Below are 14,619 nucleotides of genomic sequence, written 5' to 3' on the forward strand. Positions count from 1 at the left end.
CCTTACTGCTAAGAAGTGTGATAAGTCAATGATGCTCCTCAGTGTTTTTTAGCAAAAGAGCTCCTATGTAGCCCAGCAGGATTAAGATGACCACTTTGCCAGAAAGTCTGTTTTAGAGTCAGACATTATTATAAGCCTATGGAATTAGATACCCCACTTAATCCAAGCATGCAGTTAGTGCTCTTGCATTACAAGGAAGATGTTGCTTGCCTTTAAAGAAGTGTATCAGAACATCTAATAAATGTTTTTCCAGTTTTTAAAAATGGCGTCTCAGAATATCTCTAAAACCAAATACTAAAATGAATATTGAAAACACTACAGAAAGTAGACACATGTTTAGTGCCCACAAAATAAAGGTTACACACAATAACCTCTAAGCAAGCCTGGTTAACAAATAAGCTCTGTCATGAAGGTTCACTGATTTAGGATATGTTGAGCCAGTTGGAATGTACAGTTCATTTGAGGGCTCTGGTTAAATTGTCTCTCGCCTTAAAAATAGGTCTTCTGTAGCTGACCTCAACTCTCACAGTAGTCTGAAAGGAGAGATATAGACTTAGCTATAATACCATTCATATCAGTTTGATTCCTGTATTAGCTATAATTAGCTAATACAGGAATCAAACTTATATGAGTGGTAACATCCTCATTATTATTTACTATATGCATCACCATAGAACTTAAGAGGCCCTGTCATGGGCCAGGACCCATTGTGCTAGGGCATAACACAAATTCAGTACAAAAGAACAATCCCTGGTTTAATGATCTTATCATCTAAGCAAAAAACATGAGACAACAAAGCAACATTAAAATTATACCTTGGCCAAATTACAAAACAACAATTTCCTGTGCATAATAAAAGGGAAAAAATCAATTTTAAGGATTTTTTTCCCTGACAAATTTCAGCTCTCTGCCCCTTCTGCTTCACTGATAAACGTTTTTTTTTTTAAGATTATTTTTAATGGAAAAAAATGTATTTCACTCTTCTTAATCCCCAAATAGCTGAATCCTTTTTGATTGTTGTTGTTGTTGATAAGAACAGCGGAGGATACAGGGCAGGGCGAGTGGGGCGGCTGCCCCGGGCCCCACGCTTCAATAGGCCCTGTGCATGCGCTACTTCCTGTCGGCTGTGGCCATGGTGCATGCATGAAATTGTGCTGCCCTGGGCCCTGCACTTCAATAGGTCCCGCGCCCTGGGCCCCACAAAACTCTCATCAGCCCCTGGCTAAGAAAACCCACTTTATTCAGATATTAGGCTTGTTATATATCAGTCCTGAAAAATCTTTACCCCCTCAAAGAACGTTATATTTAAATGAAAAAGTGGGATCTAGTGGGGCACAAAAGCTTCCACACAAAGCCAGAAAATATTAATGGATTATTGACTATCAGCCCAAATTGAAACACCTGGAACAGAGGCAGGATTCCAGGGAATGGACTGGAATCTTCTTAGAAAGAAGAATCGTGCTCAGCTGGAGGGGAGCAGGCAGAGAGTAGATCAGATTCCTGTACACTCGGGCAGGGGAACAGCGAAATGCCTAGTGGATTTCCCAGAGGAATGGGAAAAGTTTAAATTGCTTCATGTTTATTTTGGAGTTTGCGTGGTCTTGAAGGGATAGAACTGTATGTAACCAACACAGACAGCTAACCCTGGAATGGATTGGGGAGCAACAAAAAGGACCAGCTAGGAAACAGAAGCTGACTAGCTGCTGCACTGCCCAAATGCTACAACAATGGGATATAATACAAATATTTCAGCAGCTTTAATTATAGCTGTTGTTATTTGCTCAATTTACAGTAGACTTCCGATAATCCGGCACCTTTTGGACCTAGGTGGTGCCGGATTATCAATTTGCTGGAGAATAAGGAGGTCAGGTACAGCTGCACGCTTAACAGCTGACCAGGACACAATCTCCCTCCCTCTCCCTTCCCCTCTCCTCTTCACATCTCCTCTCTGCTGTAACCTGATCCTCCTCCACCTCCTCTCCCCTCCCCTTTTCCCTTTGCTGAAGCAAAACGCTCTTCCCGTACTGTAACATGATCCCACTCCCCCCCCCTTCCCCAACCTTATGCTCCCTCTGGTTACAGCCAGCATGTGTGCTGAGTGGCAGGCTTTTTAATCAGCTGGTCAGGAGCGCTTGGCATTTTGATGCCAGAGTATCAGGAGTGCCGAACAGTTGGATGCTGGACTATCGGATTTTTACTGTATATTGTTTTGAATACACTATGGCTCATGCTTGTCTGTTGATTTGAAAGTAACCAGTAACAGCAATAACCTGTTATTTTTGGTAAGTTTCCACTTGAAAATACTGAAAATGAAAAAAAAAGACCCTAACAACTTAGTCTACATTAGAGATGTATTCATATTAAAATTGAAACTGTTGTACTACACATGAAAAAGAAAAAGAACTACCCCGTTAAAAAAAAACCCACAATCAAATTTGATTCCAAACATGATTTGGTTCAAAATCATGTTGTTTATTTATAAATTTAGCTCCATGGAATCAGTTTTTCAGACTTAATAAAGGGCTTTTCTTTGCAAATATCCCATGCTGATATCTATAATCTGGGTCAAATAGGTCTGGCTCCAATTAGTTTTCAAGGAGTACTGTTTGTTTTCATCCATGATAAATATGTTTCTCCAAAAAATCTGAAAAAAAATCCCTAAAACACTCTTATTATATATATATACTTATGGCTTCAAATGAAAGTCACTAAAGAATGTGAACTTGGCTTATTTCTAATGCTGTTGTCACAGGGCCCTTATGCACAAGGTAGTATAGTCCAAAGTATCTTAGGGTATGTCTACACTAGCCCCCTAGTTAAAACTAGGGTGGCTAATGTAGGCATTCGAACTTGCAAATGAAGCCTGGGATTTAAATATCTTGGGCTTCATTTACATGTTCCCGGGCAGGCACCATTTTTAAATCCCCTTAGTTCGAACTGACTGCCCACGGCTACACGCGGCAGTCAGAAGTTAATCCGAACTAAGTCTTTAGTTCGGATTAACTGTTTCTCCTCCTGGGTATGTCTACACTACAGCGTTATTTTGAATTAACTTAATTCAAATTAGTTAATTCGAATTAAGCTAATTCGAAATAACACATCTAGACACGAAAACTAATTCGAAATAGCATTTTTCTCATTTGAAATATCACGTCCACATTGAGTGGACCCTGAATCAAAGGTAAGGCTGGCCAGAACCAGTGTCAGCAGGGCATCAGGGTCGGACTTGGTTTGTGGGTCTGGTGCCTCAGGCTAGCTGAAGTCTGTGCTTAAAGGGACCCGATCCCCCATCTTGGACAGACAGTTCTCAGGTTTCTCTGCTTGCTGGTCTACCTCGCTGAGGGACAGCAAAGCATTTGTGTCTCGGAGTGCTCTGCTTGCTCTCATTTGGGGCACCACAGCACTCTGCAACATGGAACCAGACCTGCCCCCGGGGACTCTGCTGCATCTTGTGGACATGTTGCCAGCAGCCTGGCTGCACTGTCTGCAGGCTGCCATCCAGGAGGACCATCGAGGGGCTGTCAGGATCCAGGGGGCCCTCTGGGAGAGCGTCCACCCTGAGGAGTGCTAACAGTCTCCCTGGTCTGCCCCACCGGGGGCTTGTGCCCCATTCCTCCCTATCGTCCTTCCACTTACCCTTCCCTAGCCCCCCCTTCCTGATGTCAAATAAAAGACACGTATTTTCAAAAATAACAACTCTCTTTATTGAACACAACTGGGGAAGGGGAATGAAACTGTGGGGAGATGGGAGAAAGGAGGCGGGAGAGGACAGGAGAGACGGTGGGAGAGAGGAGGGGGAAAACTGGGCAGAGGGAGCTGGAAGGGGGAAGCAAGAGGAAGAAGCGGGAGGGGAAGCTCAGGGATCAGGTGTGGTGGTCTTGCCGGGTCAGCCACCTCCCAGCACGGTGAGGGAGGGGGCCTCGGCATCCCTGGGGGAATGCGGAGGAGGGTGCGGAGGTTGAGGTGGGGGGTGTGAACATTGAGGGGGAGGGTATGGAGGTTGAGGAGGAAGAGGTGGGAGGGGGTGCATGAGTGGGCAGAGTAGTTGGGGAGGCAGCAGGCGCTGGACCGGCACAGGGCACCATGTTCTGCAGCACGGGATGAAATCTGATTTCAGCAAAATTCTACCAGGGTCCCTGATTATATGGTGCAGTGATGATGATGTGCAGTGGGTAGTGCCAGTGGAGATAGGAATAAGATGGTGGTACAATTTCCAGTGGTAAATTTGTGCCCGTCGTCTTATTTGGCTATGGGAAAAGGGGGACCTGAAATTTTTGTTCACTGAGGTTTCTAACTTTGGAAACTCTCACTCTCCCTTTGTGGTGATAATTCAGAAGTGAACTATATCCTAAGGTTGGTCCCAGTCAGGTCTACTCATAAGAACAGTCATACTAGATCAGCCCAAAGGTCCATATAGCCCAGTATCCTGTCTGCTGACAGTGGCCAATTCCAGATGCCTCAGAGGGAGGGAACACAACAGGTAATCATCACATGATCCCACTCCTGTCATCCTCTTCCAGATAGACAGAGACTAAGGACACCATTCCTACCATCCTGGCTAATAGCCAATGGTAGAGATAACCTCCATGAATTTATTGAGTTCTTTTTTAAAACCCTGTTAACATCCTAGTCTTCACAACATCCTCTGGCAAGGAGTTCCACAGGTTGACTGTGTGCTGTATGAAGAGAAACTTCATTTTGTTTGTTTTAAACCTCTGCTTATTAATTTCATTTGGTGACGCCTACTTCTTTTATTATGGGAACAAATAACTTTTCCTTATTTACTTTTTCCACACCAGGCATGATTTTGTAAATCTCTATCATGTCACCTCTTAGTCGCCTCTTTTCTAAGCTGAAAGTCTTTTTAAGTCTTTTTAATCTTTCTTCATATGGGACCCATTCCAAACCCCTAATCATTTTTGTTGTCTTTCTCTGTAACTTTTCCAATGCCAATACATCTTTTTTGAGATGAGGCAACCCCATCTGTATACAGTATTCAGATGTGGGTGTACCATAGTTTTATATAGAGGCATTAAGTTATTTTCTGTCTTATTCGCTATCCATTTCTTAATGATTCCTAACATTGGTTTTATGACTGCCACTGCACACTGAGTGGATGTTGTAAGAGAACTATTTACAATGACATCAAAATCTTTCTCTTGAGTAGTTGTAGCCAAATTAGTCCCCATCATATAGTATGTATAGTTGGGGTTATTATTTCTAATATGCATTACTTTACATTTATCAACGTTAAATTTCATCTTCTGTTTTGTTGCCCAATGACTTAGTGCAGTTAGATCTTTTTAAAACCCTTCACAGTCTGCTTTTGGTTTTAATCTTCTTGAGTAGTTTGATATCATCCATAAATTTTGCCACCTTACTTTTTACCCCTTTCTGAAGATCACTTATAAATGAATTGAATAGGGTGGGTCCCAGGGTAGACCCTTGGGAGATACCACTAGTTACCTCTCTCCATTCTGAAAACTTACTATTTATTCTTACCCTTTGTTTCCTGTCTTTTAGCCAGTTATCAATGCATGAAAGGACATTCCCTCTTATCCCATGGTAAGTTACTTTACTTAAGGAGCCTTTGGTGAGGGACCTTGTCAAAGGCTTTCTGGAAAGATAGTATACTATATCTACTGGATCCTCCTTGTCCACATATTTATTGACTTCCTTAAAAAACTCTAGTAGATTTGTAAGGCATGGTTTCCCTTTACAGAAACCATGTTGACTTTCCCCAACAAAAGATGTTCATCTATGTGTCTGATAATTGTATTCTTTACTATAGTTTCAATTAATTTGCGCAGTACTGACGTTAGACTTATTGGTCTATAATTTCCAGGATCACCTCTAGAGTCCTTTTTAAATATTGGCATCACATTAGCTATCTTCTAGTCACTGGATACAGAATCTGATTTAAACCACAGTTAATATTCTGCAATTTCACATTTGAGTTCTTTCAAAACTCTTGGATGAATGCCATCTGGTTACTGTTAAGTTTATCAATTTGTTCCAAAACTTCCTCTAATGACACCTCAATCTGGGAACATTCCTCAGATTTGTCACTTAAAAAGAATGGCTCGAGTTTGGGAATCTCCCTAACATCCTCAGCCATGAAGACTTTAGCAAAGCATTCATTTAGTTTTTCTCTGCAATAACTTCAAGTTCCTGTTTATATAGTGGGAGTTCTGAACATTGTACTGGACCATTTAAATACCTGGTAGGAGACAGCAGCATAACATCCCTCCTAAGCTTAAACAGATAGAATTGCAGCCTACTGCCCCATGAACCTGTAATTCAACTTTTTGCTTGTACTGATCAAAAGCTCTGCTTAGAGCTATGAGCATTTTGGATTCAATCATGTTGCCATGTACTCTATATTTATTTTCCATGGCTATCTCAGCTACATAACAATACTGCATCATAATCATCAACTTTTTGTCCCCATTTAGGCACTAGGTAACTTTATGTACAAGACTAAGCCCACTGAGTTCATGCATAAGTGATGTAAGCATTTGCAAGATTTTGCAAGACTGCTCTTTTTTTGATAACAGATTTTTACAGATAAATTATGGAAACATATATAATAGTAATACACATATCTTACCGTGGCAGAGCGGGGCAGGAGAATCCCATTGATACAGGCCATTTTGATGACGTCTACATGTTGCATTGCCTTGGCCAATCATTCTGTACCCAGACTTGCAATAATAGTGCACTTTACTTTCAATTGAACCTGCTGTTCTATTTACAATTCCACCATTCTTCGGGACATTGTTAAAGCTACAATAGGGAGCTATATTCAAAAAGAAAAAAAAAGATTTTAAAAAAATCAGAAAACATAATTAAAAAAGAAACAATTCACCTTGCAATATTTAAAAAATATGTTTGTATCATTTAAAATTATATAATATATTTTGAATTACTATCAGAATTGTCACATAAAATATAAATATCTTATGTATAAATATGTAGAAATCTAATACAATAGAGGAGTATCAGCTATATTCCACAAACTCAGAACCCATATGATTTATGTATTTTACAATGCATTATAAAAAGTATAAGAATGAGGTTTGTTAATAACATACACAGTTGTCTCAAAACTTCAGCTACCTCACATTTCATGAATACACTCTCTCGTAGATTGATTTATTTTTATCTATCTGACATGGCTATCTCAGCTACATATCAGACATACATACTTCATTATCTGGTTTAGCCAATTCAAATTCAAGGTCACGCAAGAGTGTATCAAATGCTTTACTAAAGTCTAGGTATACCATGTCTACTGCTTCTCCCTTATCCACAAGACTTATTATCCCTTATCAAACAAAGCTACCAGGTTGGTTTGACATTATTTGTTCTAATACCTCTTTGAGCAGATTATCTATGTAGATTTGCATTCCTGTGAATATAATGTACTCTTGGCATGAAAGTGGGAGACTCCTTTCAAAGCAGTGGTCTTTGATGCCACATGCAAATACAGTTGAATTAAATGCAAGAGTCAGCACAAGATTTCCAAGAAACCACAAAACTAATCAGAACCCAGTAACTAGAATCCATTTGAAAAACACTGTAGAAGTATGGATCTATACTAACATTCTGTTCAAAGAGTTATGGTCTCTAATAAATAAGCTATTTTTTTTCCTTTGAAAGTTGTCTGTATAAAGGGAATGCCCCCAAAGGAATCAATAAGCAAGAACGTCTCAGTAAAAAGTTCTGTTTTGGGCCAATCTGAATATCCTTGGCAATCACACTGACATTTGCTTATGTACTTCATTTAAATGCAAGAAATCTCAGAAACACTCTTGATTTTTTAAAAACAAATTGATATTTAAAGACAGACAATAAATATTACTTTAATTTCCTGTTCGGCTAATTTAAGAAACAAAGGGATTATGTTTCTGAAGCAAAGCGGTAAAAACGAAAGGCTTCTAGTGGTGCTAAGTAAAGCCTTAAGTGATGTTTAGATTTGAATCTCTCCATGGAGGTTGAGCATTAAGCCTAGTTGAGGCTTAATACAGTTTTCATTTCAGTAAAAAAAATTGCAAAGTGATTCTGACAGTTTTGCAGTTCTAAGAAGAAACTAATGCCTTGGGGGGAAGGATAGGCTGGAATTGGTTGGGTGAGGTGACTTGAGACTGGGAGACGAGGCTAGAATAGGTTGGGTCCTTTTCAACTGATGAGAGCTAGCCATTGCAGCCGTTTCCACAGAAGTTCTCAGAGCCCCTGCTAACCAGAAGATTTTAATTCTCAGGCAGCACAAAATTCATTGGGAAAGAAGTCCTGGATAGTCAGTATGTCTTGCAGTTTTTAACAAGTCAAAAGTCCCATTTAAGTGAAGTAGATTTTTGTCTGAGTAAGGAGAGTAGGACCACCACAGTATAAACAGAAGAGCTTTTTAAGTAAACATGAGAGTCAGTATTTGTAAATGTTTGCTCATTGTTTAAGGACAAGTAGGTCAGCAATTTATTTTGTTTGTGCTTAAATCAGGAGTGGGCAATAAACGGCCCGGGGGAAGGATACCAGTGGGGCACCAGGCACTTTGTTTACCTGAGCTATTGCATATGAGATATGGCTGCTCACAGCTCCCTTTGACAATAGTTCACCATTCCTGGCCAATGGCAGCTCCAGGAAGAGGTGTGGGCTGGGCCACCACTTCCTACAGAACCCATTGGCCAGGAACAGTGAACTGTGGGTAGTGGGAGCAGCAAGTACCCATATCTGGAGATACTCAGGTAAACAAAGTGTCTGGTGCCTTACCAGGATTTAACCCCAGCAAACCATGCCAGTCTTGTAGGCTGCTTATTGACACCCGTGGTCCAAATGCTATAACATTAGAAAATTAACGTATTTATTTTAAGCTTTTAGTAAAGCTTTCAAGTAATACCATCTGGAAAAAGGGTGGAGAAGAGTTTATCATCTTTTATGTCTGAATTCTTTCAGTATTTACTCTATATAGTTTAGTAATCATTCAAAATGCAATCTTGCTACTAAACCCAATTCCCATTGGACTTGAGGGTGTTGAGTTCTCAACAGCTTGCAGACTCAGGCACTAACAGAATAAGTAAAGAAGCCAGTATAAAGCAATAAATCAAAAATGTCTAAAGGCTTGAGGGTGAACTAGAGCCACAGGAAATGTCAATCTCAAAGCTGCAATCACTATCACCTTCACTCAATTTCTGTGTTTCAATGGGAATCAATGGGATAGAATGCTCATAATGTATTCCAATCTCATACCTTCAACTACAGAGATAAAATACTTTTCTTCTTCAATCTGACTTCTGAGACAGGAGTTGCACTGACTCCATGAGAGGATTAGCAGGTACGAGTGCAGTGATGCAGGAGTGCAATTGTCTAGGAACAATAAACCTTCCACCCACATAAATGATAAAGTATAAGAGAGCCACTGCACTGACCTGAACTAGTGTTACATTTATAGATTTAATTCACTTTTCTCAGTGACATATCAGCAAAGATCTTTCAAAGTCTCTTAAGTATTAATGTTTTCTTCAAGGCAACACATTTGTACATTTTCAGTTCACGTAGAATCACAATGCCTACTTGTCACTTTTGACTAAAAACCAAATAGTTGTAGCTGTGTCAGTGCCAGGATATTAGAGAGACAAGATGGGTGAGATAATATCTTTCATTGGTCCCACTTCTGTTGATGAGAGACACAAGCTTTCAAGCCACATACATAGCTCTTCTTTACATCTCAGAAAGGTACTCACAGCATTGCAGCAAGATACAAGATAGAACACATTTGTTTAGCACAAGTAGAGCATATTATAAGAAAGTATGAGAGGAAGTGCATGGTCTTTTGAGGCCTCCTGCTGGAGGCTTTGCAGTTGTTCTATACCAGTGTTTCTCAAACTGTGCTCTGCAGAGCCCCTGGGGCTCTGCGAGACATCTCCAGGGGCTCCACAAGGTTGACAAACTGGAAACATCGATAGATATAACGCATACAATCAGTGGACTGCTGGAGCTCTGCATAAGTACTACACATACAACCAGTGGACCGCTGGGGTGCCACATACATTTTTACACATGTAAAGGGCTCTGGAGCCCAAAAAGTTTGAGAACCGCTGTTCTATACCATGCCCCAGGGAAAGGAACAGTGAAGGTAGGTTCTCCTAGTCTGTCTAGAAAGGCTGCAGGAAAGCAACCAATCAGAGCTCAGCTGACTCATTTACAATGTGTTATGGGGCCTAATCAGGGCAGTCATTGTCTGGGACCAGCAAGCAGGGATAGGTCTGCGAAGTTTTCCAAGTGCAGAGGCCTGAGAGAGAGAACCCAGAATAAAAGGGGACAGAGATTGTTGCAAGCTCTCCAGGAAAAGAGGCCTGAGGCAAGATCCTGAAAAATTGGGACAGAGACTGAAAAACTCTTCACTCGAAGAAACCTTGTAGAGACTTTGCTTAAACTAGGAACAGTTAGAGAACCCAGGAAGATGATGGAACATGGTAGAAAGCAGCCCAGTGGATGCAGCAATAGCAACTAGCAAAGAAAGTGGTACCTGTCTTCTACTTGTAGTATGTCTGGTTTAGAACTTTGAGTAATGGGCAGGCCTATGTCCCCGCATCAGCAACTGGCAGAAGCCCTAAGACTTTTGTTTTGTTTTGTAGCCTCAGGCAGGAGCTGGAGTTTAAATAGGCCTGGAGATGGAGCTGAAGATGTTGAGAGGTCCAATTAATTGTTGGATTATATGACATAATATTTATTGCTGGATCATTGTAAACATTTAGGCTGAGATTTTCAATGCTGCCTGAGGTATTTGGATGCCCAATTTCCAAATACAATCAATTTGAGCTGAGTTTCAAAATCCCTTAGGTCACTTTGTAAGTCTCGGCATTAAAGATTATAATGTGTTGGAGTCTAATTATTCAGTTATAATATCTAATTTTTCCATCATTAATTTTTAAATGAAACAAAACACTCTATTGTCTTAACTTACTGCATATGTTGTACTGTTGGAGATACACTTGTGTACATTTTTAGTGTTGTAGTGAGGAATCAGACCTATTTCTATCTTTTAAGTATTTATATGGTTCCTATCACCAAAGTGCCTCAAAGTCTGAAGGAGCAGAAAGGTTTGAAAAGAACTGTTACCTCTGTGGTGAGTGTTCTAACCACTGGACTACGGGATAGTTTTATATAGATGTTCCCTCAATATCTCCTGTTGAATCTGTTGTACTGTGACTAGCTAATAAAAGAGACTTTTGGAGCATGATGCAGGATACTGGAGCTTCCAGACTATAGGAAACTGATACAACCAACAGGCATGACATAAAATCATAGAATCATGGAATCCTAGGGTGGAAGAGACAGTTGGTTTACACTCCCTACATAGAGCCCCTGCGCAGCAGTTTAAAATTAAGTATGAAGAACATGGCATGGTTGGGCCAGGGACAAGTAACTACTGCTACCCTTCCCTTCTGTGCCTTTGTAGTAGAGGGACCAGTGTAACTAAACAGCCTTTGGTGATTGTCAGCATGGAAGTTCTTTGGCTTGTTAAGTACCTGTAATGCTCCCCAATCACCACCACTGAGTAATAACTACTGAGTACCTAGTCAGGTCAGACTCTGTGGGAAAGGATGTGCCCTACAATTCAGATCTATATGGCAAAAACACTGTTAAAGAAAAATAGCAGCTGGGCACATATATCATCATATAACCCCATAGTCATTGGCTGGCGATATAGGCAATGCGGTGACCTAGAGCGGTTCAAGATTCCTTCTCTCAGCCCTGCTGTGTTTCAATACATTTTAGGTCAAGCACAACATTTGTTCAATTTGTATTTTTGCTAATGTTGTCATTCAACCTCTCTGAATCGTGATCTTGTAATTTATATCACAAGTTTTAGATACATTGTCTTTAGACAGTGAAGAAGAGATACACTGTCTCTCTTTCTCAATCTGTAAAATTAGGATATTACTAGTTACCTTCCTGGGTAAAGCACTTTGAGATTCTCATATGAAGCTGCTACCAAATGCACAGTGTATTCACAGTCTGCACAAGAGGTGGGCAACCTGCAGTCTACGGGCAACATGCAACCCATCAGGGTAATCCATTGGCAGGCCTGGAGACATTTTGCTATCATTAACTGTCTGCAGGACCAACCTCATGCAGTTCCCACTGGCTGTGCCTTTCTTGGCCAATAGGAACTGCAGGAAGCAGCAGCTTAGCATTTCCATGTGGCCCATGCCACTTCCCATAGCTCCCACTGGCTGGAATGGTGAACCATGGCAGTGGGAGCTGCAGGGGAACATGCCTGTGGATTAATTCTGATCCTCAGGCCACAGGTTGCCCACCACTGCTATATATGCTATTGTAATAATTATTGTACAAAATATGCCTTGTGATATATCATTTGAAACTAATAACTCACTAGTCAATAATATGGTGAAGCATACATAGCAACATTATATGTAAAGTTATAAACATGAACTGAAATTTTTACTGAAGTGTGTTTACCAGATAAGCTTTTGTAACTATTTCTGACTTCAATGTTTCATACTTGTATTCCCTTAAAATCTCTATCTTTGTAATTAAATAAACATATTTATTCTTTAAATAAAACTAATCCATTATTGTGTTTAAGCTGAACTATTTGGGTAACTTCAGTTAAGAATCAAAGTGTTGAACAACTGTTGAACATCTTAACAAGAGCAATGGCTCTCTATCATCTAAACTGTCCAAGTGTGGCTGAACAATGCAGAACATATTTTTGGGGCAAAATTCAGGAGTGGGAGTACACTGGATTCTCCTTCAAATAGGGGCTGCTGGGAGACAGAGTATGACCAGAATGTTGCTGGCTGATGGCAGTTAGGCACAGACACTTGGTGTGAGCTGCATGCTTGAGGAGATTGGAAGCTACAGCAGAATAGCATCGAGAAGCACCAAAGATTGCATGGCAGTTAGGGTACGTCTAGACTACATGTCTCTGGCGATAGAGGCATGTAGATTAGACTACCCGGCATAGGAAAATGAAGCGGCGATTTAAATAATCACCGCTTCATTTAAATTTAAATGGCTGCCACGCTGAGCCGATCAGCTGTTTGTTTGCTCAGCGCGGTAGTCTGGATGCTCTGCAGTCAATATCCAAGGCATTTGTCGACCTCCCAGGTATGCCAAATCCCAGGAGGTATACCTGGGAGGTTGATAAATGCCTTTGAAGTTGACCGGGGAGTGTCCAGACTACTGCGCTGAGCCGACAAACAGCTGATCGGCTCAGCGTGGCAGCCATGTAAATTTAAATGAAGCGGCGATTATTTAAATTGCAGCTTCATTTTCCTATGCCGGGTAGTCTAATCTACATGTCTCTGTCGCCAGAGACATGTAGTCTAGACGTACCAGTGACAAGCACTTTCTAGTTTGGATTATACCCTAGAATGTGACAGACAACTACATATGCAAGATTTATTATTTTTAGAGAAGCATTCAGTTACAGCCAATTAGATATCAATATTTCAGGTGTTAAATTGTTACTGATTACTTTGTGTAACCAAACAAAATTTAATCTAAGCATGTAACAGTTACTAACCTGAGTAACGTATCTTGAATCCCTTCTTACTGGTTGCATGGTCAGTTGACCAGCGAAGATACAGCTGATTATTTCTGCTTGTGAAGTTTAGTTGTCCAGTTTGATTTCCACTTAAAGAAACCAACAAAGGGTTTTGCCCAGATGAACCTTTAGAATCAGAGAAAGTGAATGGTAATTAAAAAAAAAATTAATGAGATACAGACTAATGACAAAGACTTATGAGCTAATCTTGATTCTTCTAATGCTTCAGCAAGAGCTTTAATGAAAGAAAGGATCCCAAATCATCCCTGGTATAACTCCAGTGATGTCAGTGGAGTTATATTAGAGATGCGTTTAGACAAAAGGGATTTTTATGCCACAAAGAGAAAATGCTAGAGAATGTGTCTAAGTGGTAATTAGTAACTATATTAACTCTCTCCCCCGCCACCCAAAAATTTAGTGTCAATACTTGGATTTAATTAAAAATTATTGTGTAAGTAAATAAGAAAGAATTACCTCAGGAGCATTCAGCAGTTTAAATAGCATGTTTTTTAAAGAAAACAAACACATTGCTCAAGCAACTGGGGAAGTTCCAGGGAAGACCTGTGCTGAGTAGTGAAGAGACAGGGAGAATCTTAATTGCTCTCCCTCACTAATTATCTCTGCCCCCTCAGGGCAGGGAAAGTTTATAGAGAGAAAACTGGACATTTGAAAATACTGCAATTTTTTTACAATAAACCATTGTAAATTGATGGCAAATATTTTGCAATAATTGTAGATATTAAAAGACCAATTGATAAAGAAAAAAGAATGTCTGATTTATATTAACAACAAGTCACTTCAAACCCTTTGATAATGATTAATATCCTTTTGGGTATCCTAGGAACATGATGAGAATATGTCCAAAGTGTACATTAATCAGTTTTTCCAGACAGAGTTCTTTCTTAATAAGGGTAGACATAATAACAGTCTCCAAATACATAAAAGTATGTGATGATATCATCTGGGACCAATTGCTCTCATTAGTCAATGACAGTAGAACAAGTAGTAATAAGCTTAAACTGCAGACGGAAAAATTAGTTTAGGTA

At 40.1% G+C, this 14,619-nt stretch overlaps 1 protein-coding gene across 1 annotated transcript in view; it reads right to left on the reverse strand.

Moving 5' to 3' along the window:
• CSMD1 (CUB and Sushi multiple domains 1) overlaps nucleotides 1–14,619 on the reverse strand; it is a 1,868,278-nt gene that overhangs the window by 134,122 nt on the left and 1,719,537 nt on the right. Inside the window, exons 48-49 of the mRNA XM_006137767.5 lie at nucleotides 13,553–13,699; nucleotides 6,611–6,799 (exon numbers count right to left, since the gene is read on the reverse strand). Of these exons, the coding sequence (XP_006137829.3) occupies nucleotides 6,611–6,799; nucleotides 13,553–13,699 (336 nt within the window). The remainder of the gene's footprint in view (nucleotides 1–6,610; nucleotides 6,800–13,552; nucleotides 13,700–14,619) is intronic.

This window comes from Pelodiscus sinensis, chromosome 3, assembly GCF_052426305.1.
Source record: "Pelodiscus sinensis isolate ZL-2025 chromosome 3, ASM5242630v1, whole genome shotgun sequence".
Classification (NCBI taxonomy): domain Eukaryota; kingdom Metazoa; phylum Chordata; order Testudines; family Trionychidae; genus Pelodiscus; species Pelodiscus sinensis.